Below are 22,371 nucleotides of genomic sequence, written 5' to 3'. Positions count from 1 at the left end.
CGCCCCGCCTGATCTAGCGAGGGCCACCCTCGCCACCATGGTAAGGGCCGGCAAAGGGCCGACAAGGGCCTTTTGAATATCTACTTGAAATTATCTTGCATTTTAGTCCAGCACCACTACGTTACTAATCCGCCACACACTCAAGACAGATTCTTGAATAAAGTCCGAAAGCGTGCTAGTTATGCACAAGAAAAAAGAGAAACCCCCGCACCTGCCTGGTAACCAAATGCGCCCGTCTTGACATTAGATAATGTTTTAGCTAAATCTGAAAAAAGATCCAAATCATTTAATTTCACATAGAAATGACGCACGAGAGTGAGAAAATAAAACATGTTGTGGGACTATTATTCACTTCAATTAATAACTAAATCAAGAAAAATTTACTTTTACCAATCATTTAGAGCACGTATGATAATTATTTTATTATTTTATTTTTCTATTTTCATTATTCTGAAAACAGATTTGGAACATAAATCTATTTAGTAACATACTCTCATTTTTCTATATTTTGAACAAATTTTTACTTCAAGAATATGTTTAGAATAAAATCAGAAGAAATTAAAATTTTAAATTTTTTTTTATATTTGAAACAAAAGTGAGAAATAAAAATTTTCTCATTACTTGCTCATGGCGCGTCGCCGCCCACCACTTGCCTATCGCCGGCCACCGAATGCTTGTTGCTCACCGCCGGTTGCTTGCCATTGGCCACCTCTCACCGTCACTTGGAATGGAGAAATTTTGTGTCGTCATTAAACGAATTTCTATTCTAAGAATATAAATTTTGTATTGTTATCAAACGTATATTTTTGCTCAAAAATTAGTTGAGGGAATAGAAGTAGAAAAATTAATTTCTAATAAAAATTTGATTATTAAAATAATATAATTATCATTCACGCTCCTAAAGTACTGTAACTCACTTGCACTTACGTTGAACTTCCTCTTCACGAACTTTTTCGAACTCCTTCAATTTGACTGCCACTTTTCTTTGGGGATCCGCGATGACCGTGGAGCGACCACCTGAAATAAACCTTTTTCAACTCACAGAAAACCTCCTTGGCCACCTTGTCGAAAACTCTCCTTCATTCCTGATATTTGTTGGAGGTAGCAATGCTAGGAGATAAAAATCACGTCCAACCAAACTATGCTCCAGAAATACCCAATTAAAAATACCACAATAACCTATTCGAAGTGGATTCTTTCAACATTTCTAACTCAATTATGGATGGATTAATGGGGCCAAATGTCAGTGATAATGACTTGAATTGAATGACGTTGTTTGCAAGGAAAAGGAAAGGGATAAAAGATGGTCTTGTTAGGTTCAGAACAAGTAAAACTCTTAATCAAATAATGCCACTTTTAGCAAGATTTACTAGTGGTTTAACTTCATAGATTTAACTCACTATATTTTAGAACATGAGAGACATAGCAGCGAATTCTACAGAGATAAGGTACTCATCATCGAACTTTGGCAGGCGCCACGTCTTAGAAAATAGGCATGTTCTTCTCTGTTTTTGTGTCCCCTAGAGTCCTTGCACTTTGCCAGATGAACTAAATACTAGAGACACCATGAATTTAAGAGTTGAGTGCATGCTCACAAGTTGTATGGTTACAATGAGTTTCTTTTATAATTTATTTGATCAAGACATTCTGTCATCCCATCACATACAAAGAATTTCGGAGGCAAGAGGTCTCCAAAGTGTTCCTCATGGAGTACAAGATCCTATGAATTCAAACAATTGCTCTGCTATATGTCCTTGTGATTTGTTCGCATTTTGTGGACGAAGGGATCCATTCGCTTTTTCCCACAAGTTTATCCCGAACCCCAGAGACTATCTTTGTAAACTGTCTCTATAGCAACATGGATCTAATTAACAGGACGTAAAGCATAAATATTGAAAATCTCAAATAATCCACCAGTGAGTTAACTAACAGGATGTGTTTAATATTCTAGTTTCTCAAAACGGAACAATATTTTGTCCATAGTAAACTTGTAATAGGAGTTGTAAATTCTAAATAATGGTGATAAAATCATGCGACCTGCTATACTTCTAGTCATATATATTGATGTAAGTTCCAAAAAGCTGGGCGATTTACGACCATCAACAAAGCAGTGACATAGTAAAATCATTATTTCTTTGATAATATGCTATAAGTTGATTGAATTAATGAACGTTGCTACTTTTAGAAACTGATGAATATTACGATGTTACTAGCTAATGTCATAAACAAGGGCAATTGGTAACTGGGCAGGTTAAGGGGTTTCTCTTTTCCATGCAATTTTTTAAACTAGTGCGGATTTGGACTCTTTTTCAGAATTTGTCTTGGGTGTGTGATGGATTATTAGTACTGTAGTGATGAACGGACTAAGATGCAAGCTAAATTCAAGTGGATAGTTCTCTTCTCACCCTCATTAGACCGCTTGGTATGGCAAACCCATACACGATTCTGATATCTACGTGACATGCACGGTGCTGTTGTACTAATTTAATTGCAAGCGTAGCTTCTGAATTAACCAATATCAAATATCCTCCTTTTTATCTTATTTAATTTTGCCTGTTTATTCACTTGCTTATAGAAAAATTCAATTGAACCTAATTATTCAATCAAAAATTTACGAAGAAAAGCACAAAAGCCTGCATATTAACTCATTGTATTGCATTTTGGTCCATGTAAGTCATGGAAGATTTGAGCACGGGGGCATGTGGCGGAGTCCTCGGTCCATATATTGCGTTTTGGTCCATGTAAGTCATGGAAGACGCGCGAACCTTTGCTCTCTCAAATACATGAAGGAAAGTAAAAAAAAAAAAAAGACTATAATTTATTTTGTGGGTTAATACCCTACCCCAAACTGGTACACTTGTGACAAATTTATCCCAAACTTTTTTTGACCACAAAAAACCCTAAACTGGTATACTTTTGACAAATTTACCATAAACCGGTACACTTGTGACAAATTTACCCTATGCTAGTTTTTATTAAATTTTATTCTCAAATTATTAAGTTAAATTACACGTGATTTCATTTGAGAAAGATATCAATTTAGGATTTTATGCCCCGTTTGTCACAAAGAAAGTGGCAAAAATTTTTGTGATTTTTTTGTTGTATTAATCCAATTTAGCAAATGGTATATTTATCACAAATTTACCATTTTCGAGTTTTTTGCAATCGAAAAAAAAAATACATGAAGTATTCGGTTGGGGTAAAAGTAAAAAAAAAAAAAAAAACTATCATTTATCTTGTCCTAGCACATTTTGTACTTTGCTTGCCATTTGTAATCGTTTCAACTTCCAACTTTAATTACCTTTTTTTTTTATCGAAATACTTTATGATATTATTAAAAGTCAATAGTTTTTAAAACAAAAGCCCAATAAAGCGGCACCTAGACATAAAAGATCCCATAAGGATCGGGGACGAGGACGGGCTATTCAAAAGGAAGGGCGTAAAGCCCAACTTTAATTACCGATAACACATAATTTATGTAATAATTTTCAAAGATGCCACAAAAAACCTGCAATTATACCCACCTCAATATATTTATTTCAAACCTTTTTGTAATACTAAAAATTCAAAACTTGTATTTATGTGAGATATTTAAATAAAATTTAAAATATTTATTTTTATGGACCCATAAGAAAGATAAAAGAAAAAAACAATTATATTTGGCTACATATCCCTTCTACCCCCAAAAAAGAAAATTACGTATGAATCCTCGAATTGCAAAATTGATCCCCGGAACCAGCTCCAATGAGTTCTCTGAACGATAGAGGGAAGCGCTCAACTGAAGCTTCACATCGAGCTGTATATGATTTCATCAGCCGGCAACAATTTCCCTCTCTCATCTTCAAGTTTCTGGCTGTCGACATGATGAGTACGGTCGACGTTGAATGCCTTCCTTCATCTGCCTTTATCAGGTCTTCATCTGTACGGCTGCCCAATTAACCTCGGCTGCCTCTATTCATGTTCATGTGTCAGTTACTGCTCTGATGCTCTGACTTGATTTGGATTTGGAAGTTCCGGTTAGGATAACGTGTGAATCGACGGGCTCTACGATTGAGTAGGTCGGTTTTGAGCTTGGACGGTGAAATTTGTATTGTGAATTTGGGGGATTGGGCATTTCAGGGTTGGAGGAAATCGTTGAGTCGTTGACTGTGCTGTGAAGCTGTAATGCCTGATCGAATGGGGCAAACTATAATTGACGAGCATTGTGTCATATTTGCTTGGTTTTCTTAAGGCCTTGGGTTACAGACTTTGGATCAATGCCTGCACCTGGAATATGTTTGGATTGATAGAATTTCCTTATGTTTGTTTGATATTCTGCTGTTTCTACTTTGGGGATAAAATTTGTTGAGTGTCTCTGATTGAATATCAGCTATTCAGCTTTTCTCCAGCTAAGTGATGACTGTTGCCTGTAGGTTTTAGTGGAGCAGCTTTATATGGGAAAGCTGAGCCTTATGTTGTTCACTTATTCCCCTTTCATTGCATTGCATTGAATATATAATTCTTTAAGTTCACGAAGAAGGAAGGCAAGAATATACTGATATATTGTATGAGTTGATGTTTACTCAAATTTGATCCCCTCACTTGATTCGTCATCTCTAGAACTCACCGTGGCACCAGGCATGCGAGGGTAGTTTATTTCAAGCTCCAGTAGAGATCTTCAACGCAATTCTGTATGTGGCAGACATACATAGAAGTATTCACTAACTGAACAGCTCAAATAATAAAGAGAGGTGACAGAATTTTTCATAGAACAACCTGAGCAAAGCATGTGATCTCCTCGCGACTCCATGTAAAATTACAAGAAAGTAACTTTCATGTCTTGGTGGAAATGATTCACCCTTTTCCCTTCGTATGGACAGCAGACCGATGTACCTTGTGTATGCATTCCTCGAGGCTGCTCTCCTCTTAAGTTTTCATCAACTCCTTCGTGTGTCAATTGTAAAAGGAAGAATAGCCAAAGTTAACATGCATACCTTTGTTCTTCAGTACCTCTGATAGCTATAACCACAGCGTTAAGGTCCTTGGCCACTGCAACATATGCCTTCAGTTATTTGTATGCTGGATTAGGAATAGTGACAAACAATTAGATAAAATTCAAACAGAGAGGCATCACGAGAATCGCAAATTCGTAGGCCACTGGAACATGAATTATATACCTTTAAGCAGTGCTGGACGTCAGCTATCGGTTGAATGACTTTCAACCCCCGCTTGTACTGAGGATCCATTCTTCATGCAACCTTAGTAACGATGTTATAGTTTAAACAAATCAAATTCCCTCGGTCTTTCCATCGCATCAAGGACATGTCCGACTAAAAAGTTCGGTCAAATCTAACATGTAAACCTGCAAAATAAAAAGCTTTGCATCTAATTACAATTTGTGGTTTTGAAATGGTGCCTGGATATAATAGCAACAAGCTCTAGGTTATTGCAAATTTTTTTATAAAGAACACTTATAGCAGATGCATACTCCACCGATATCGCAGCAAGAGTGTGATTGTAAACAGTCAGAGTCCTAATCTATTGGTTGTTGCTTAGGTTCATCGTGGATTTTATTATGCTTATAACAATACAACAATTCGACCTGGTATTTTGGATGTCGTTATAAGAGCCAAGGATATGTATGGAGACATCAATGTCATGGTGACAGGGCATTCTATGGGAGGAGCTATGGCATCCTTTTTGTAGACTTGATCTTGTGGTAAGATAGCTGAAAAATCTTTATGGCTGGGACTTGTGATTTTTATTGGTTCTATATGTTCTTCCAACTGTTCAGTTTTGGTCTTTTCAGAGTTTTCTGGAATTCTCTGCCAAATCTGCCTTGAAGAGTTTAGACTCTTCATGTGGATCTTGAACTTTCTATGGCTCTCATATTTATATTTACAATTTGTAACAAGCAGCATCTTTTTTTTTTTCCTTTTTTTTTTCTTTTTTGGTAAATCAACCCATAGACAAAGCATAAGCAGGATAGGGTGCAAACAGCCCTTTACGCGAACCATCAATAGTTGAGGTATGTAGTTGTCTGAATTGAGTCTTATATGTTAAGCTTTGGAGCTTCAACCCGGTCGAATACCTAAATATAGTGGATAAAGACATCCAAGTATTCGGGACAAAGTTTACTTGCGGGAAACTTTATAGGAGTGTTGATATGTTTATGGTCTGGACAATTAACTTTTTTAGGCACTTGAAGCTCAAATTTATATCATGTGTTCTTGAAGCATTAATGCATTTTAAGAGAGATTATATATCGATCCTAAATTTGTGCTTTGTGCGCAATTTCTCTCTCTCTCTCGAATCAAATGAGGCAGCTCCTCTTCAGTCGGACTACAAGGCCAGATATGTTGTAGGCTGGGGCCAATTCTAAGATGTCCATATTAGGCTTTTTGTCTCGGCTTTCTTTGACAGATCGGTCCAGGGTACTTTTCTAGGCACCTGTTGCGGAACTGGTACCAGAAATGGTACCCGCCTCAAATTCATGTCCCATTGATTCTCTTCTCCATGAAAAGTGGTGATTTTTTAGAGTCAAACTTTATCTTGTCTTCAAATTGTACAAAAGCTCATGCTTTGATAGGATCATAGGTCACATGAAGTATAGACTATGCCTTTTCTCGAAGTATTAGTGGCAATTGTAACATTTAAATGATTTAAATTGTACATTGTTTTCTGGTTTCTTGCTGAAAATTGTTCTGAGCCGATTGTGACGTCATGCCTGTGTGTCGTGGCCCTTTTTAAGATTTAGTTTCTCTGTTGCTATTTATGACAGTAAGTTTCGGAGTTCGAGGGTTCATTTTCACCATGAACCTGGAATTAATGAACCTGGAATTTTTTGTTTATGTCATTAGCAGGATGTGACTCAGCCCACTGACATCCAAGTGCTTCTTGTGGAAGCAGTTAAATGCACCTTCATTGTAAATTCACCCCCAAATTCAAATTCACTATTCAATAATATTAACACCCTTTCTCGGGGCGGATTTGGAATTTGTTTTGTTGTGGGTATGGGGCTTGGTGTGGGGAAAATTATGGATGGGATCTTGACAGAGTAATGCTAGACCTTCAACCCTCATGGAGAGAAGGGCTGTTCATTGTTCACCTTTATATGTTAAATGCTACATGTGGGTATTAATGCATAGTGTTGTTTTCCCTGTCCTGAAAGTGCCATTGATGTATTAACATTCAAGTTATTTGGCTGTCTAATTAAGTGTGCTGAAGCTTTTTTTCCAGACCAGTTCTCGCTTTATTTTACTTATATAACTGGGTATCCTTAATTTCCAGGTCAATCATGATGCACGGAATGTTCACGTTCTAACATTTGGACAACCTCAAATTGGCAATGCAATGTTTTCGTTTTATTACAGTGACTGTACCAAATACAATACGTTTTACTAATGGACATGATATTGTTGCTCATTTGCCTTCATGCTATTCTCGGTTCCCTCAGAAGACATACCATCGCTTAGAGAGGTATGGCTTCAATCTTGACGAAATATCTAATAAGTCATGGGGAATTGTTGCTGACTGAATTTGATGTGCTTCGCATTTCTTTCAACCAATCTAACTGGTGAAGTTTTATTGCAGTACTCCCACTATTTTCAGCGTACAATTTTTTTCTGTTTTTGTTTGTTTATCTTCTTAACAAAGCAGGGTATTTTGTAGTACTCATGAACTTTTAGAAAAATATTTAACTGATTCCTCTCGTGCTTGTGAAGGCATCATGAGCTTTTCGCACCAAATCCAAATTTAAGACATGTAATAAGGTTTAACTGTTTACTCTCTCTCTCTCTCTCTCTCTCTCTCTCTCTGTGTCACTCTGTGATGGCTGATGACCTACTCTTAAGCTACGAAAATAGCATTACACATTTTAATTATGTATGTCTACTAATGCTTATAGTTATGGGCAACTAGCTCAAAGACAGCTACAGATAAACATATTGATGTGAGATAACGTGGAAATGATTTGATTCCACTTAGTTCTCAGGTGATTGATCGTACTCTTTACATTGTAGTGTTCACATGTAATTGAAATCTTCCCTTTGTTGTAGGTATGGTTGTATAATGTAGGATTTTATAGTCTGATTTATCAGGTTAAGAAAATTTGTGATAGCTCTGGAGAAGATTCATCATGCAGCAGGGAAGGAGGTAGTTTCAGTTGTAGCTACTTATTCAATTGTGAATTAATCATGCTGGTGCAGTAAGTCATGTGACAGACCAGCTTGTTCTAGAGAACCAATCCTTTATTACCAGGAATATTTGTGGACGACTGATGAGAGTGTGTTTCTGTTGACTGGTAACTGGTAATAGCATTGTGGATCATTTAGTCTACTATGGGGTGGAATTAATGGCTGAGCCACAGGGATCGTGCAAAATCGTCATGGACGAATAGGGAAGCAAAGATGTCAAAGGAAATTTATGCTTTCCAAAATCCTTCAACTTCTGCACTGAGGCTGCCTTCAAACTCCGATGCCAAGAGCAACTTAATTTAAATTGCTTCTAGTTCAGCATCTGGTTCCTCAAAGATCATCAGGGAGCTCTGTGATGAAGTTTGTTCACATAATGCACTCCATCTATCAGTTCATGTCCATCGCAAGATGCACAGGAGCTCCACTGAAAATCACTACGAATGAATGTAAATCCTTGTAAATGCTTTATTTTTGTTAATATCCTAAAAAGTCATAAACTGGTACATTTGTGACAAATTTGTGACAAATTTACCCAAAATCAAATCCTTTTAATTTTGTCAAATTATTAAGTTAAAAATGCAATTTAGGATTTTAGCTCTGTTTTTTTATTTTTGAATTTTTTTTGTAGTATTAATCCAATTTATGAGAGGGTATATTTGTCACAAATTTATCAATTTGTGATTTTTTGTTGTCAAATAAATTAGTTTAGGGTAAATTTGTCATAAATATATTAGTTTATGGTTTTTAATAGTCAATCGGGGTAAATTTGTCAGAGGTGTACCAGTTTGGGGTTTTTCATAGTCAAAAAAATAGTTTGGGGTAAATATGTCATAAGTGTACCGGTTTGGGGTTTTTTAAGGTATCAACCCTTATTTTTATTGAATGAATGTGCTCGCAAGTGACCTGTCAATCTAATCTTGGGCCTATGGCTTCATTTACCAGACTCGACAAAATCTACCAAGGGTTGGGGATTCTGAGCTAAGTTATTTACGGGTAGAACTTGACAAAATTGGCATATGTGTGAATCCTGGAACTATGAGACTTGCATTGTTAGGCAATTAAGCTGTTTTATAAGGTGAACAAACTGTCAATGGAGACCACTTTCTCAAAACTGTTTTACTGGCACATTGGAACATAAGATTTATCGGTACAAGCAAGTTCTTAAAAACTGTTTCCCGGAAGGAATTGAATAAAGCCATCATGGAAAAAATGATGAGGTTGTCTGAAGTTCGCATTGTTTCCACCGGCAACCTCTGTTAAATTTCAAGGAGGTAAATATATTGGCTTCCACATATAAGAATGAACTGATCGTCCTTTGGAACTTGTAAGCTTTCATCTTCTTTCTCTGATATGCAGGAATAAAATCAGTGGAAACCTGAAAAACTGAAATTCCTTTACCATAACAAAGCGTATATTGCCAAATATGCCCATTCAAAGCACATCGTGCAAGACACCAGTTAAGTCCTTGGCACTAAATGATAATCTAGAGTTTGTGCGCTGCGGTAAAAGCCGTAGTATGGAACCAAAAGATCGGGAAAGATATACTGCCGTCTCACTCATATCTTTATTTACTTAGGTCGATTGGTCATCAACTCTTATGCATAAACCGAGTTAGCCACAGCTCACCTACACAGTATGACCCCATAAATTTCTCACTAATTATTGAGAGAAAGAACTTAGGCTGTCCCGTCATACAGACTCTTCTGTCGTTCAGCAATTCTCCTTATCAATGTTGAAACCTAAAGCATCAAAGATCCCACATAAGTGACCAATGTGTAAATTGACAAAATTAATTAGCCAAAATCATCAATTCGACTAGTCTTTTACTGGTAACTCAATTAGCCAAAATCATCAAAAGGAAATATATCTAAACCAACTCTAAGTCATGAAATAGATTGAAAAAACCATGGTCCCATTTCATCAGTAGTTTACAGCCATCCATCTTAAAGGTAGAAAATGGTAGCAAAAACAGCCTGTAATAACTATTCAACGGTACAAGAACGTCAGATTTCAAGTCAACTTGCCAAAGTGCGATTCTCATTTATGTAAAAAGAACATAATTCCTAGGAAGACGATAATAAATGTCTGCTGAGATGAGATAGGGAAATAAGCAATTTGTTTAAGTTTCAATGGGTTCCTTGACAAGAAACTTGATTGTAGATGCAGGACCTTTCAAGTACCACATGCACTCCTTATTGGAAAAAGATCTCCTCTGCAGCCCAACGATGCATCATTTGAACCTCTTCAAGTTGAAATGGTAAGAGGCCTCACACGTTAAACCCCTCTGCCAAGTATTTCAACCAGATAAACTTACATCAAGGATGACAAGGCCTTCGATCAACAATTAATCCAGAGATTCTGGTAGTTTGCGATGAGCATAATGCATATTACCACAATAATCTATGCAACTGACGCTTTAACTTCTTCAAATGAGTCATGTCAGGAAAACTCTCCCGTCGTTCAATATCAACGGAATTTGGAGATTCTCCAAGCAGTCAAGGCCTTGAGTCTTCGTTATTGCAGACTTCCCAATTCTTAGCTCTGACAGTCTCTTCAAATTTGAGAGATCCATTGCTGTTCTCAAGATTCAACATGTAAAAAAGATGAACTCAAGGGAAATCTTAGGAGGCACAAGCAAGTTAACCCCGGAGTTCTAGTCTTTTGAGATGAGAAAGCTGAACAATATCTGTTGATAAGGTGGTTACAACAGCAGACAATAAGGTCAAAGAATCCAGTTGATTTAATCTCACTACTCACCATGGCATTGGATCTTCCACAAGTTGATCATTTTACACAGGGCATCTAGTCAGATGGCCAGATAAAAATCATTTGGAATTTCCAATTTTAAGTTTTCACCGTGTGCTGCATCTCTCTCTTCAAGCTTTTACTGCATCAATAAGGCAGCAGGTATTTTTCCCATGGAACAATCATTCAGCCTCACTATTTTTAAACTTTACATGCTTCCCATCGAATCAGGTAGCTCTTTAATGCATGTATAGGAGATATCCAATTCAAGTTAGCTACTACTCATTGCCAATTGAGTCCAGAAGCCTCTCTATACAATCGTTCAAAGACAAGTTAGTCATGGCTTGTTCTTCAACGGACAGGGAAAGTTGTGTAATTATGGTTCTTCTAAGAGAAAGCCTCCATAGAGATGTCAAGCGACCAACGGAAAAGATCATCTTCATTGATGAACGATGTGAAGCACTGAGAATTTCAATATCATTTAGAGCTTGATATTCAGCACTTAGAATTCAGTAATGCCTGAATATCATTGATGCTACTGATGAGTGCATTCAACTACATGTGATCAACATCATAAAAAACGATGAGAAATCTTTTACTCAACAGCCTATCTTCCATTGTCTTGATCATTCACCAACATTTCTTATTTTTGTCAATTTCCTTTCGAGGACATCGAAGATGAGTTGATTCTACAAGTACTGGATGCCCTTGAGCTCTGAAGTTTCAACTATGTTAGTAGGTAAGTAACAGTGCTCAAAACCCATGTGAAAGTTGATTGTAGATCATTCTGGCAAGAATTGTGTTTCCAACGCCACATGATCCATAAATTCCAACAATTCTTGTTTCCTGTGTTGCAAGTGCCTTTCATACTCATGTCTAAGACTACCTTCAACACCGTTTTCACATCGAAAGGTCCATGAACTTGTTTTGGTAAGTGCAACTAAGACTACCTTGAATACCCCTTCAAGCGCAAACAATTTTTCCCTGTCCAGACAAGCCCTTCAAGTGTTTCCTCATAAACATTTCAGTACAGATAAGCAAGTTTTACAGCATATCAATGAAGTGAGCACTCTTTTAGCTGAAATGCAATATTCATTTTTATGGCCCCACAAAAAGGGAAAAATGAAACAATAAGGTTTGCCTAATTAGCACTTTTACTACTCCCCCTCCCCCCAAAAAAAAAAAAAAAAGAAAAAAAGGAATGCATTCCCCCAATTACAAAATGAAATCCTCTGCCCTGCTCTAATGATTTTTCTGAAAAAAAGGGCAAATAGTTCAAGTGATACTTTACATCGAGTTCCACAGATTTAACATAGTCATCAGTAGGCAATGACTTCCCTCATTAATCTTCGAGTTCCTGACAGATGAATGAACAGTTTATCACCTCAAGATTGTGTAAGAGAACCAGTCAACATTGCATGTCATCTTCATTTTCCTTTATTCGGTCTTCATTTGTACAGCTGCCTAATTAGCCGCAACTCCCTGTGCAGAAAAGTTTTTGTGAGTTCATCTAACCTTTAATTCCTCTCGGCAACATTAGAAACCGGCAAAAGGCTGGTCGCACTTTTTTTTTTTTTTTTCGAGTCTCCCATAGCTGGTCAGTTTGAGTTGTCTCCCATCTCCGCAGGGAGCACTCCCTCCTTGTCAACCTTAGCACTTCTTGTCAAACCATAAAAGAATCCTCTAGTGTAACTTGAGGTGAATGGAAGGGTTTCTATGATAGATAATCACCTAAGCATAACCATTTTCAGAAAATGTAGACAATAATAAAGATCACACACGAGTTTCATTTAAAAATTTCTAACCCAAGGGAGATTTATTATATGTCCCAAGCACCGATATTACTGAAATTTAGCCTTAGCTGCACAGTGATTTATGATACCTTGGAGAAGCTAAATAGTTCCCTTCTCCTGTCACAAACAGAAGTTTGGCCGCACCAGCTATTGATGCAGCTACCCAAGCGAAATTCATCTTTCTTCGTTTTATGACTTCCCCATAACATTGGCAAATCCCACTAAGAAGCACACCTTTCCTGGAAAATAAACTGAATACAAGCATATCAGTATAGAGTACTTGTCTTCTTCACAGTTGCAACAATGACTTGATTATAAAGTTTTGGGATGAGAACCATAGTTATATGACTTTCCAACACACATTCCATCCAATTGTTTACAGCATAATGAAGTTATCTCCAATGCGAACTGAAGTTATCAACTTCAAAATATTTGAAGCAGCAAATCCACAAGGATCTCTAATAATTTGATACAAATCAAATTAAAACGATGCAATCGACATGCATATTCCAAGCTGGGAAAGATAAAAGCAAAGAGAAACCATCCAAAGAAAATATAGCTAAATAGCCAAACCTAACTAGGAAAAGAATATGAATATTTGCACATAATTAAGAACCCTCCGGTTGTTCGGAGGTATCATAATTTCAATACCTTCATCAGATTTTCAGACATGAACTCGCAAAAAGGTCAATAAAATGTAAACTTCTCTGTTCATATCTGCGAAAGAATTTGATTGCAAAAAAAAGGAAACACTGGTTGTCAGATGAAATAACTTACCTCAATTCGTTTAAAGTTTGAACACAAGGGAACAATTTGTGGTCGTGGATCAAGAAGCTTTCAAGAGCAGTGTGCACTTATCCATCATCTTCTCCCTCAGATTCAGGTTTGTCGGTCTTCTCCCTCAGATTCAGATTCAGTAACAGATTAATTATATTCTCCCACAAATTCGAACATTAACTGCATTATCCCACAAATTCGACCATTAATTGTATTGTCCCACAAATTCGACCCCCTTCTTCAAGCAAAGCCAACGAATTTCGTCTTTTTTCAATTTCCCGCAACGATACATTTTTACCCTTTGCAGTCCCTGTAAGGTTGACAGATCAGGCAACTTTTGTAAAGATTCACAAGAAGAAATCTCCAATTCTTCCAAAGATTGTGGTAATTCGCCTTGAATCTCAACAAGATAACAACAGTTTTCTACTCGAAGACGTTTGAGCTCCTTTAAATTACTTAGATCAAGTAGGATCTGCAGCTGTTCAAAGCCCACAAGCTGCAAATCTCGTGGATTCTTCTGCACAAATCCATGAATTGTCTCCACATTTAATTTTCTGCAATCCTTTATTTCAACATCTTGCTCTCCCATCAAGCTTGACAGATCGGGCAACTTCTGTAAAGAATCACATGAAGAAATATGCAATCTATCCAAACACCGTGGTAGTTCACCTTGAATCTCAACCAAATGATTACAAAATCCTACTTGAAGATGCTGTAGTTTGTTTAAATTGCTCAGATCAGGTAGTATCTCCACCTGTCCAAGTGACATAAGCTGCAAATCTCGTAGGTTCTCCAAACAACCAAGGTCTTGAATCTTTGTAATTGTAGCACGCGAAATATGGAGAGATGATAGTTTCTTCAAATTCGATAGATCCTCCATTGAGCAAAGTAAGTCGCAACATTCCAAATGTAAGGATGATAAGCTTGAGGGAAGCCTCGGGAGGCAACGCAAATTTGAGCATCTGAGGCAAAGTGACTTGAGTTGAGGAGGGAAGCTAATGTCTGTTGAGGTGGTCACATAATGAGACTCCAGGGCCAGAGACTCCAGTTTGCTTAAGTTCCCAATCCACTGTGGTATGGGATATTCCACAAGCCCATTAGACTTCCCATCATAATCAGGTCGGCCAAATCCAAGATCAAATTCCTTTAAATTGAGGTCTGAGAGATCTGGAAATGTGTCCATATTCAACTCAGACAGTTGTAATTCAATAAGACTTTCTGGAAGGCTCAGCAGCGCACATATATCTGCACCATTTAGTCTCAAGATCCTCATGTAGATGCAACTACCAATGTTCACATGGACTCTACAAGAAGGTGTACATCTGGCAACTATTTCTTCGAGGTTCTCAATTGTCCAAAGGGCATTGGGTATTCTGCTTATGTCACAATTCCTCATCTTCACTTTTTTCAAAATTTTCAACTTTCCGATGCAATTGGGTAGTTCTTTGATCATCGTGCCAAATATATCCAACTCAATCAGTGATTTCAAATATCCGATTGAATCCGGAAGTCTTTGCAATGATATGCAACATTCCAGAGATAGGTATTCAAGGCTTGCAAGATCTCTACCCAGCTCATCAGGCAACATCTAAAGATTCCGATAATTGGACAGGTCCAAAACTTTCAATATCTTCAACACCTGTAAAAGAAAAATCATGCAAAAATCACTTTCGAATTTAATACGACGGAATAATTAGTGTCATTTAGCATATAACATACCTTCATGTGGTTCCACCCCTTCCAATCATCTGTAATTTCACTCCAAGATAGATCAAGAATAACCACATCCTCTACAAAGAAATTTGTGATGTTAAATGTTGGGGGAATGTCACGCCATGAAAGCCATCGTAATTGTGGAAGGAAATCTGAATTCTCATTAGTTGGAAGAACATTTGATGGCGATTCGTGCCAATAAAGCCTCTCTTCTGCACAAAAATTTTCCTTTGAACCATCCACTTCAAGGAACCTTAGATGTGATAGGCTCTCAAAGCCTTCACAGGTAAACCGATACTGCCTCTGATGGTCCAACTTGAGACGAAGAGCTTCAACTTTCCTTTTTCCCTGCCCAAAGATAAAATTTAAAAACAAAAAAGTTTAAGGCAAATGCATTTATTCAGGTGCACCGTATTAAGTGGTTAAGTTTAGTGCGATCATTCCTATAGGGGGAGATTTTACCTTATGTCTCCTCAGCAAATCCGATCCTTCCTTAGGATTCCACACCCTACTCTGCTTCTCTATTTTCAAGTTACTTTGTTCAAAAACTATTTCTCTTCCAAGGTCTCTGAGTTGGTCATGCATCCACACTTTATTGTCCTTTTCAATACTTATCAAAGACATGTTTTGCAAAACTTCCATAGTTTTGTCTGGAAAAAATTTAGATTTATCCCAGAAGTGAACCACAATATCTTTGTCATATCCAATGAAAAGACAAGCTATATCGAGGAATATATGCTTTTCTCGAGCACGTAACGCATTATAACTTATTTTCAACATACTTTGAACATCCTCAGGAGGAACATTTTCCAACTCCTCTAGTTTGCTATCCCACTTTTCCTTTCTAATGTGAAATAAAAGTGAGCCTATGACCTTCAGAGCTAGCAGCAGACCTCCAGCAATGCTTATTGCCCTCTTGGATTGCTGGACATACTCATCTAAAGGAGAATCTCTTTGGAAGGCATGTTTGCTAAAAAGTTTAAGAGACAGATCGTCATCCATCCTTCTAAGCTCATAACTGTGGTCCACCTTGGGAGGACAAACAATACCTCCATTTCTTGTGGTAACAATAATTTTGCTCCCCCTGTGTAACCAATCACACTTACCTACAAGTGCATCGATATGATTCTCTTTTTCCACATCATCGAGAACAAGGAGGACTCTTTTATTGGACAGCCTCTCTTTAATTATCTGAGTCCCTTTGTCAGCGTCTTTTACATCTATGCATTTTTTTTTAGGATGTCAGAGATGAGCTGATTCTGCAAGCATTGAATGCCATTACCTTTTGAAGCTTCTCGAATATCACGAAGAAAGCAACGATTCTCAAAGTCGTGGGAAAGCTCATTGTAGATGATTTTGGCAATAGTTGTTTTTCCAATGCCACCCATCCCGTGGATTCCTATAATCCGTGTTTCACTTGTCCCAGCACCTATCATTTTCATGATTGCATCCAAATGGTGGTCGACGCGGACCAAGGAGTCTGATACCTCCACATAAGCCTTTGACAACATATTGGAAACCTCATGGGTAACTGTTTCGGTGAACTCACCTTCTCGCCTAGTGTTGGAGATCAAAACGCAACAAGTTAGAAAACTATGTTGAACCATATCATGTTTCTGACAAGACCAATTTGAAACTAGAGACATTCGTAATGCGTTCTTCAAGATTTTATTCCATTGTAGATGAATCAGCGTTTGTACAGATGGTTAATGAAGGACCTGATCCGAAAAAAAAAATGTTGTTTGGAATGAAAAAGGACAAAATTGGGATTATGCCATTATTTTACGTGATTTCTACGGGATAACTTCAATAGCATTGAATTCAATTTTAAAAAGACTAACACAAATCTGAAAAAGAAACCGATTGATATGCATCCAGTTTTAATGATACAATGCACATCAGATGGAACGTTAAAAGCAGTCACCTGTTCTTCTCCTTACTGTGCAGGTCCCATCCGTTTATTGCCCCGACTACATTGAGAGCAGACTTCCATTGGTTTATCGTCTCTTCGCCATATCGCCCCTTCTCTTCATGTGAAAGAAAGGCCTTTGCGTAACCCCCAGTTTGATATCGAACCTCTGAAGGTGCCACATCATAAAAAATGGGCATGATCTTTTGTCCTCCAACTTTCTCGCACTCGACCATCTGGACTAACTCCTTGAGACACCATGGGCTAAACGCATAACCTTTCGAAAAGATAGGTATTGAAATCTTCGACTGTTTAATTGCTTCGAGAAGTTCTGGGGCAAACTCTTCCCCAACTTGGAGCTCTTTGTCATCCTTAAATGTGCGGATTCCCATCTTATTAAGACTAGTGTAAAGGAAGTCGGTAAAAGCTGATCGTGTATCTGGTCCATGAAAGGATAAGAATACTTCATAGTCATATCCTAACGAAGTAGCCATTCCTTGACCTTCTGTTGAAGGGTGAGTAGAAGAAGCGCCTCCTGCTGTTCCATGGTTTGCAGCTGCATTGTTATTTGCCTCCCCTTTCTCGGGGGCGGCGGCGGGGGCGTCGTCGTCGCGAGGGAGGCGCTGGGCGGCGAGGGAGAGCTCCTCCTGGAGGGCGGAGGAGAGCTGGGGGCGGAGCTTCTCGAGCTCGTCGATGGAGGCGAGAACGGAGGGCTTGGAGCGGAGGACGTCCTCCTGCTCCTTGTTGGTGGTCTTTCCCTGGGCAATGGACCCCTCCACCTGGAGGATGCGGCTGTGCTTCTCGCGGAGGGCGAAGAGGCGCTTGTCGATGAGGCTGAGGCGGCGCCATTGGTCGCGTCGGAGGGAGAAGCGGACGACGCCATTGCCCGGTGTTTTCGCGAGAGGAGGAGGTTAGGGTTTACGGGCTAGGGGGTGGTGGTGGTGGTGGGGGCCAGCCACCGAGAGCGGCGTGTGATTTGGGCGTCCGGAGGAGACGAGGAGTCAGATAGCCGGTGAGGGAGGGGTTTTACAAAGGAGGGGTAATAAGGGTATATCCAGGCTGCTGACTCCTGCCCCTCCAGCTTTCTAGAGTGTCTATGTATATTTCACTCGACTTGAAGTTCTTGGTCCCCCGCACGCGGGAACGCGACCCACCTACCACAAATGGCCAAAACCAAGTCATTTTCTGGAATCTGTTGATTATTATCAACTGGATGTCGATTTTGCTACTGCCAAATTGCAGAAAGATGATATTTTTTCAGAAAAAATTCCATTTGAGAAGCTAAAATGAATAATATTTTAAATAAGAATATGGAGTTGTCATATTAATTTTAAAAAAGAGTCCAAATTCACCGACGGCTAAAAAGTATTTTCATTCTTTACATCTTTTATTTTCTTTCTTTTTTTCTACTTTTTCCAAAAATACTCAAAGAAAAAAGAAAAAGGTACGGGCGAGCCTCCCACGTAATTTTTTTAAGGTTAATATCCGAAAACTTCAAACCTAGCACGCGTGTACAAATTTACCCCAAACTATTTTTTTATCTATGAAAAATCCTAAATTGATATACACTATGACAAATTTATTCCAATCGACTATAAAAACCCTATACCAACGACAAATTTATCCAAAACTAATTTATTCGACCACCAAAATCTTAAACCGGTACATTTATAATAAATATACCATATGTTAAATTGGATTAATACCACAAAAAATCACAAAAATTATAAACTGTGACAAACGGAGAGTAAAATCCCAAATTAGTATGTCGGTCAATTATCACGTGTCATTTAACTTAATAATTTGATTATAAAATTTAACGGAAACTAATATAGGGTAAATTTATTACATGTATATTAGTTTGGGGTAAATTTGTCAAATGTGTATCAGTTTAGGTTTTGGTGGTCAAAAAATTAGTTTTGGATAAATTTGCTAAGGTGTACCAATTTTGAGCTTTTCAGTGAGTATTAACCCATTTTTTTTTATTTGAGCTAAAACTTAATAAAAGAAAAGAAAATACAAATAAATAAAAACCTCAGTGGGAGGGAGGGCCCCTCCGCTGTACTTTTTTTTATTTATAAAGTTTTAGTCCTTTTTTTCCTTTTTTTTTAGCTGTGTATTTTACTGAAAAACAGAAAAAGTAAAAAAGAAAGAAAAAGAAAGAAAATAAAAAATGTAAAGGACAGAAATGCCATAACCAGTCAATAAAGTCAGGTTTTATTTTTATTTTTTTTGAAACTAACATGACTATTTTAGATCTATATTTGAAATAAAATCTTTATTTGAAATAATATTTATTTCAAATCTTTTTATTTAAGAAATTGAAGGCATTTCAAATTCTTATTTAAATTTTTTTATTATTATTAGCGTGCACGTAATTTATGCCATAATTTTTTATGGATGGCACATGATATAACTATAGTTTATTTTACGAAATAAGGCTCATCAGCGGTTTCCTTGACGCTTCCTTTGGCCTTTTCAAGTACCCCTTTCGACCTGTCAAAATATTAGGATAGGTCCACATCAAAATCATCACATATTTTTTAAATAATGGGCCACAGCCTTTGCCGTTGATCCTGTGATGGTGTTGCCCAGGGCACTGGTAAATATTTCGAAGGACCTGGTACTTTTTTTTTTTTTTTGGTCAAAAGATTTCTCATATTATTTCAAGTAGTGAAATTCAAGGAACAACCCAAATGGGCTTCAGAACAAAGAACATCCAAAAGAGATTGAGGGGGCAAGAGACCCAATTCCGAGGTAGAGGTTGGCGGAGATGGGCTTTTGCAACTCAATCCGCGGTTTTATTTAACTCCCTCGGCTCATGGATCAATTTTAAACCTGGATTAGAGATGAGCACAACTCGGCCCATTTGAACTGCGTAGTTGACTTCCCAAGGGGGAGAATCCATCCCCAAAATTGTCTGAACTGTTGTGGAGCAATCATACGCAACAGCAACCCCACGTGACCCTTCTTTCTTCCTCCACTTCGTTGCCATTTCCAGACCTTCACAAACAGCTAGGGTTTCGACGTGCAAAGGGGATTGCGCTTTTACCGAGCGAGAAAAACCGTCGAGCAGCACGCCATTCTCGTCCCTACACACCCCTGCTACAGATCCGTCGTTCGTCCCTGGTGTGAAGGCTCCGTCGACGTGCAAAGGACTTGGTACTTTATTACTTCATTGGAATGTGGGCAAATTATTTATAGCGTTAGTAATTTACTTATCCCACTAATAAAATTTAATACAAGTTGGTAATTTACTAATTTATTAGAATGGTGGTAATTTTTTGATAGTGATAGTAATTTACTTACTATATTGGTAAAATTTGAGAGGAGTGGCTAATTTACTATTTCATTGGAATGTTGCTAAATTTTGAACAAAAACGGTGATTTTGTTCCATTGCTGATCAATCATTTCTATTTTTGTGAAGTATTATGATCATTCAATAATAACAATTTTATTTCCTTATAATGGTGGTAATTCGTTTAGTAATTTACGACTTCATTGGACTATTGATAAGTTCTTAAATTACTTATAGCAATAATAAAATTTCACAGGAGTTGGTAATTTACTACTTCATTGGAATGTAGAATTTTTTTAATAGTGTTGGTAATTCATTAGGGATTTACGCAGCAAGCAAATTATTGGTGATATTTCCTTCATCGATAAAATTGAATAATTACCAGCAACTTTGAAATGATATCGACACGGGAATTTTCCAGTTTTTTAGCGTAGAATTTTGCCCTGCTCAATGCGTCGGTGTTACAGCTTCAAATTCAATACAGTAAACAGCAATTTACATGGATTTCCTATAAAGCTCCACTCAGTAAAATTGGAAAAAGAAGGCAGGCCCTTGGCAATGATACCTCTGAAATTGATTTGACTAGTCTTTGGTGGGTAAATTTAGGAAGTGCAGAACCATCAAAGAGCTGCAACTGAGGAAAGAACCCTCAGATCTACCAGATCTGATTTCCCAGTAATACAGCAGAACCTCAGAGTCACTATCGATGCTCAACGCAGTAGGCATTGCGACCCGGAAGAAAGGGAAGAAGAAACGAGGAACCAACGTACCTGTGCTGTGGAAGAAGGCCCGAGATCCCGACCAGATCTCACCGATCGCATTCCCCTGACCTGCGGAATTTTCGCTGCCGAAGATGGTACCCCTGCAACTGACGAACAAATTCTCAGTTTCACCATATCTGCACTTCCAGCACCACTGATGCTCGCAAGACCCACAAATAACGCCCACCATGGCAAGACTTGCAGTTCGGAAGAGGCAGAAGACTTTCCTTTGAGCTCCGGCACCGGCAACGACACAGCTATGCATACGGCCCCTGCAACCGAAGACAGAAGCTTCAGATCTACCAGATCTGACTACCCAGCTCAGCAGCAGCATCATAGCATCATCACTAACGCTCACCAGGGAAGGCATTGCGATTCGGAAGAGAGGGAAGAAGATATTAACAACCCACGCACCTGTGCTGTTGAAGAAAGAGAAGCCCCTCTTCCCGGACCTGATCTCATCCATCAGCCTGCTTTATCTTCGGTATTTGGCCACGCCCAATCCAGAGAGACGACTGAAGCTGACTTCGGCTATTACCAGACAAGATCTTCTTCTTTTGGTCCTCATCATACAAGAACAAGACCTCGGGCTGCTATTGCTTGCGTCTGTAGAGATTCCTTTGGTAAAATTCGCGATGGGTTTGCAAAGCATATTGAGGTAAGTTCGGCTGAGCAAGCGGAGGCTGTTGCTTTGGTTGAAACCCTAGATTTTATCTCTGCAAACCTAATCCCCAATTCCCCAGAAAAAGAAATACTTCTTTTATCTGATTGTCGGTTGTTGGTGGACAGTCTATTGTCGTCATCTACCTTAAATTGGTCAGTGCAACCCCTCGTGGACCGGGCCAAGCACAAATTGGAGACTATTTATGGTCTTTCTTTTGCTCACTATAGTAGAAATTCTAATCGGGTTCTTTGGGTTGCAAAAGCCCGGCGTTTTGATTTTCTTCCTATCAATCGGGGCGACTTGTCCCCCTTCGCTCTTCGGATTTACTATGAACTGATGCCCATGCTGTATTAGCTTCGCCTATTATCTAATATCATCAGCTTTGGTTCTCGTCAAAAAAAAAAAAAAAAAAAAAAGAACCATCAAAGAGAATAAATATCACAAACCAAAACTAGGAGATAGAACGAAAGACAACATGTTCCCGTTCAATGAGCAGTCACATGACACTTACCTTATAAAAGTAACGGTGCAAAACA

General features: G+C 38.2%; 2 protein-coding genes, 1 long non-coding RNA gene and 1 pseudogene across 5 annotated transcripts; 1 reads left to right on the top strand and 3 right to left on the bottom strand.

The window, feature by feature from the left end:
- LOC120287354 overlaps positions 1-7,641 on the top strand; it is a 69,678-nt pseudogene extending 62,037 nt beyond the window's left edge.
- Positions 7,642-12,293: 4,652 nt separating this feature from the next.
- LOC120287549 lies at positions 12,294-14,635 on the bottom strand. 2 transcript variants are annotated; one of them, XR_005545676.1, is made up of 3 exons: positions 13,490-14,635; positions 12,802-12,963; positions 12,294-12,401 (listed from the first exon to the last, which is right to left on the bottom strand). It is a non-coding gene; the product is annotated as an uncharacterized LOC120287549 (long non-coding RNA). The 2 variants fall into 2 exon arrangements; XR_005545677.1 differs by lacking the exon at positions 12,294-12,401 and adding an exon at positions 12,591-12,650.
- A 1,628-nt stretch (positions 14,636-16,263) lies between these two features.
- On the bottom strand, positions 16,264-18,293 carry LOC104414991 (disease resistance protein RPV1-like). The gene is made up of 3 exons (XM_039300130.1): positions 18,142-18,293; positions 17,127-17,945; positions 16,264-16,759 (listed from the first exon to the last, which is right to left on the bottom strand). Exons 1-3 carry the CDS (start codon positions 18,291-18,293, stop codon positions 16,423-16,425), a joined length of 1,308 nt encoding a protein of 435 aa, XP_039156064.1. The 3' UTR covers positions 16,264-16,422.
- A 2,745-nt stretch (positions 18,294-21,038) lies between these two features.
- LOC120287785 lies at positions 21,039-22,019 on the bottom strand. Of its 2 annotated transcripts, XM_039301161.1 has the most exons (3): positions 21,586-22,017; positions 21,181-21,443; positions 21,039-21,065 (listed from the first exon to the last, which is right to left on the bottom strand). In XM_039301161.1, exons 1-3 carry the CDS (start codon positions 21,635-21,637, stop codon positions 21,060-21,062), a joined length of 321 nt encoding a protein of 106 aa, XP_039157095.1. In that variant the 5' UTR covers positions 21,638-22,017; the 3' UTR covers positions 21,039-21,059. The 2 variants fall into 2 exon arrangements, with proteins under 2 accessions (XP_039157095.1, XP_039157094.1); XM_039301160.1 differs by having other exon boundaries at positions 21,045-21,443; positions 21,586-22,019.
- Positions 22,020-22,371: the final 352 nt, after the last annotated feature.

This window comes from Eucalyptus grandis, chromosome 8, assembly GCF_016545825.1.
Source record: "Eucalyptus grandis isolate ANBG69807.140 chromosome 8, ASM1654582v1, whole genome shotgun sequence".
In the NCBI taxonomy this organism is placed as follows: domain Eukaryota; kingdom Viridiplantae; phylum Streptophyta; class Magnoliopsida; order Myrtales; family Myrtaceae; genus Eucalyptus; species Eucalyptus grandis.
This window is presented reverse-complemented; position numbering and strand designations above follow the sequence as displayed.

Excerpts from the sequence above, each read along its gene's own strand:
- LOC104414991 (XM_039300130.1), bottom strand. The coding sequence starts at position 18,293 with ATGACTTGGTTTTGGCCATTTGTGGTAGGTGGGTCGCGTTCCCGCGTG. Across the intron at positions 17,946-18,141 it reads ACCCTTATTACCCCTCCTTT|CCTCATCGACAAGCGCCTCT; the intron begins GTAAAACCCCTC and ends GCGCCGCCTCAG. Across the intron at positions 16,760-17,126 it reads CACAGTAAGGAGAAGAACAG|GCGAGAAGGTGAGTTCACCG; the intron begins GTGACTGCTTTT and ends CTCCAACACTAG.
- LOC120287785 (XM_039301160.1), bottom strand. The coding sequence starts at position 21,637 with ATGGATGAGATCAGGTCCGGGAAGAGGGGCTTCTCTTTCTTCAACAGC. Across the intron at positions 21,444-21,585 it reads CTCTTTCTTCAACAGCACAG|GGGCCGTATGCATAGCTGTG; the intron begins GTGCGTGGGTTG and ends CTTCGGTTGCAG.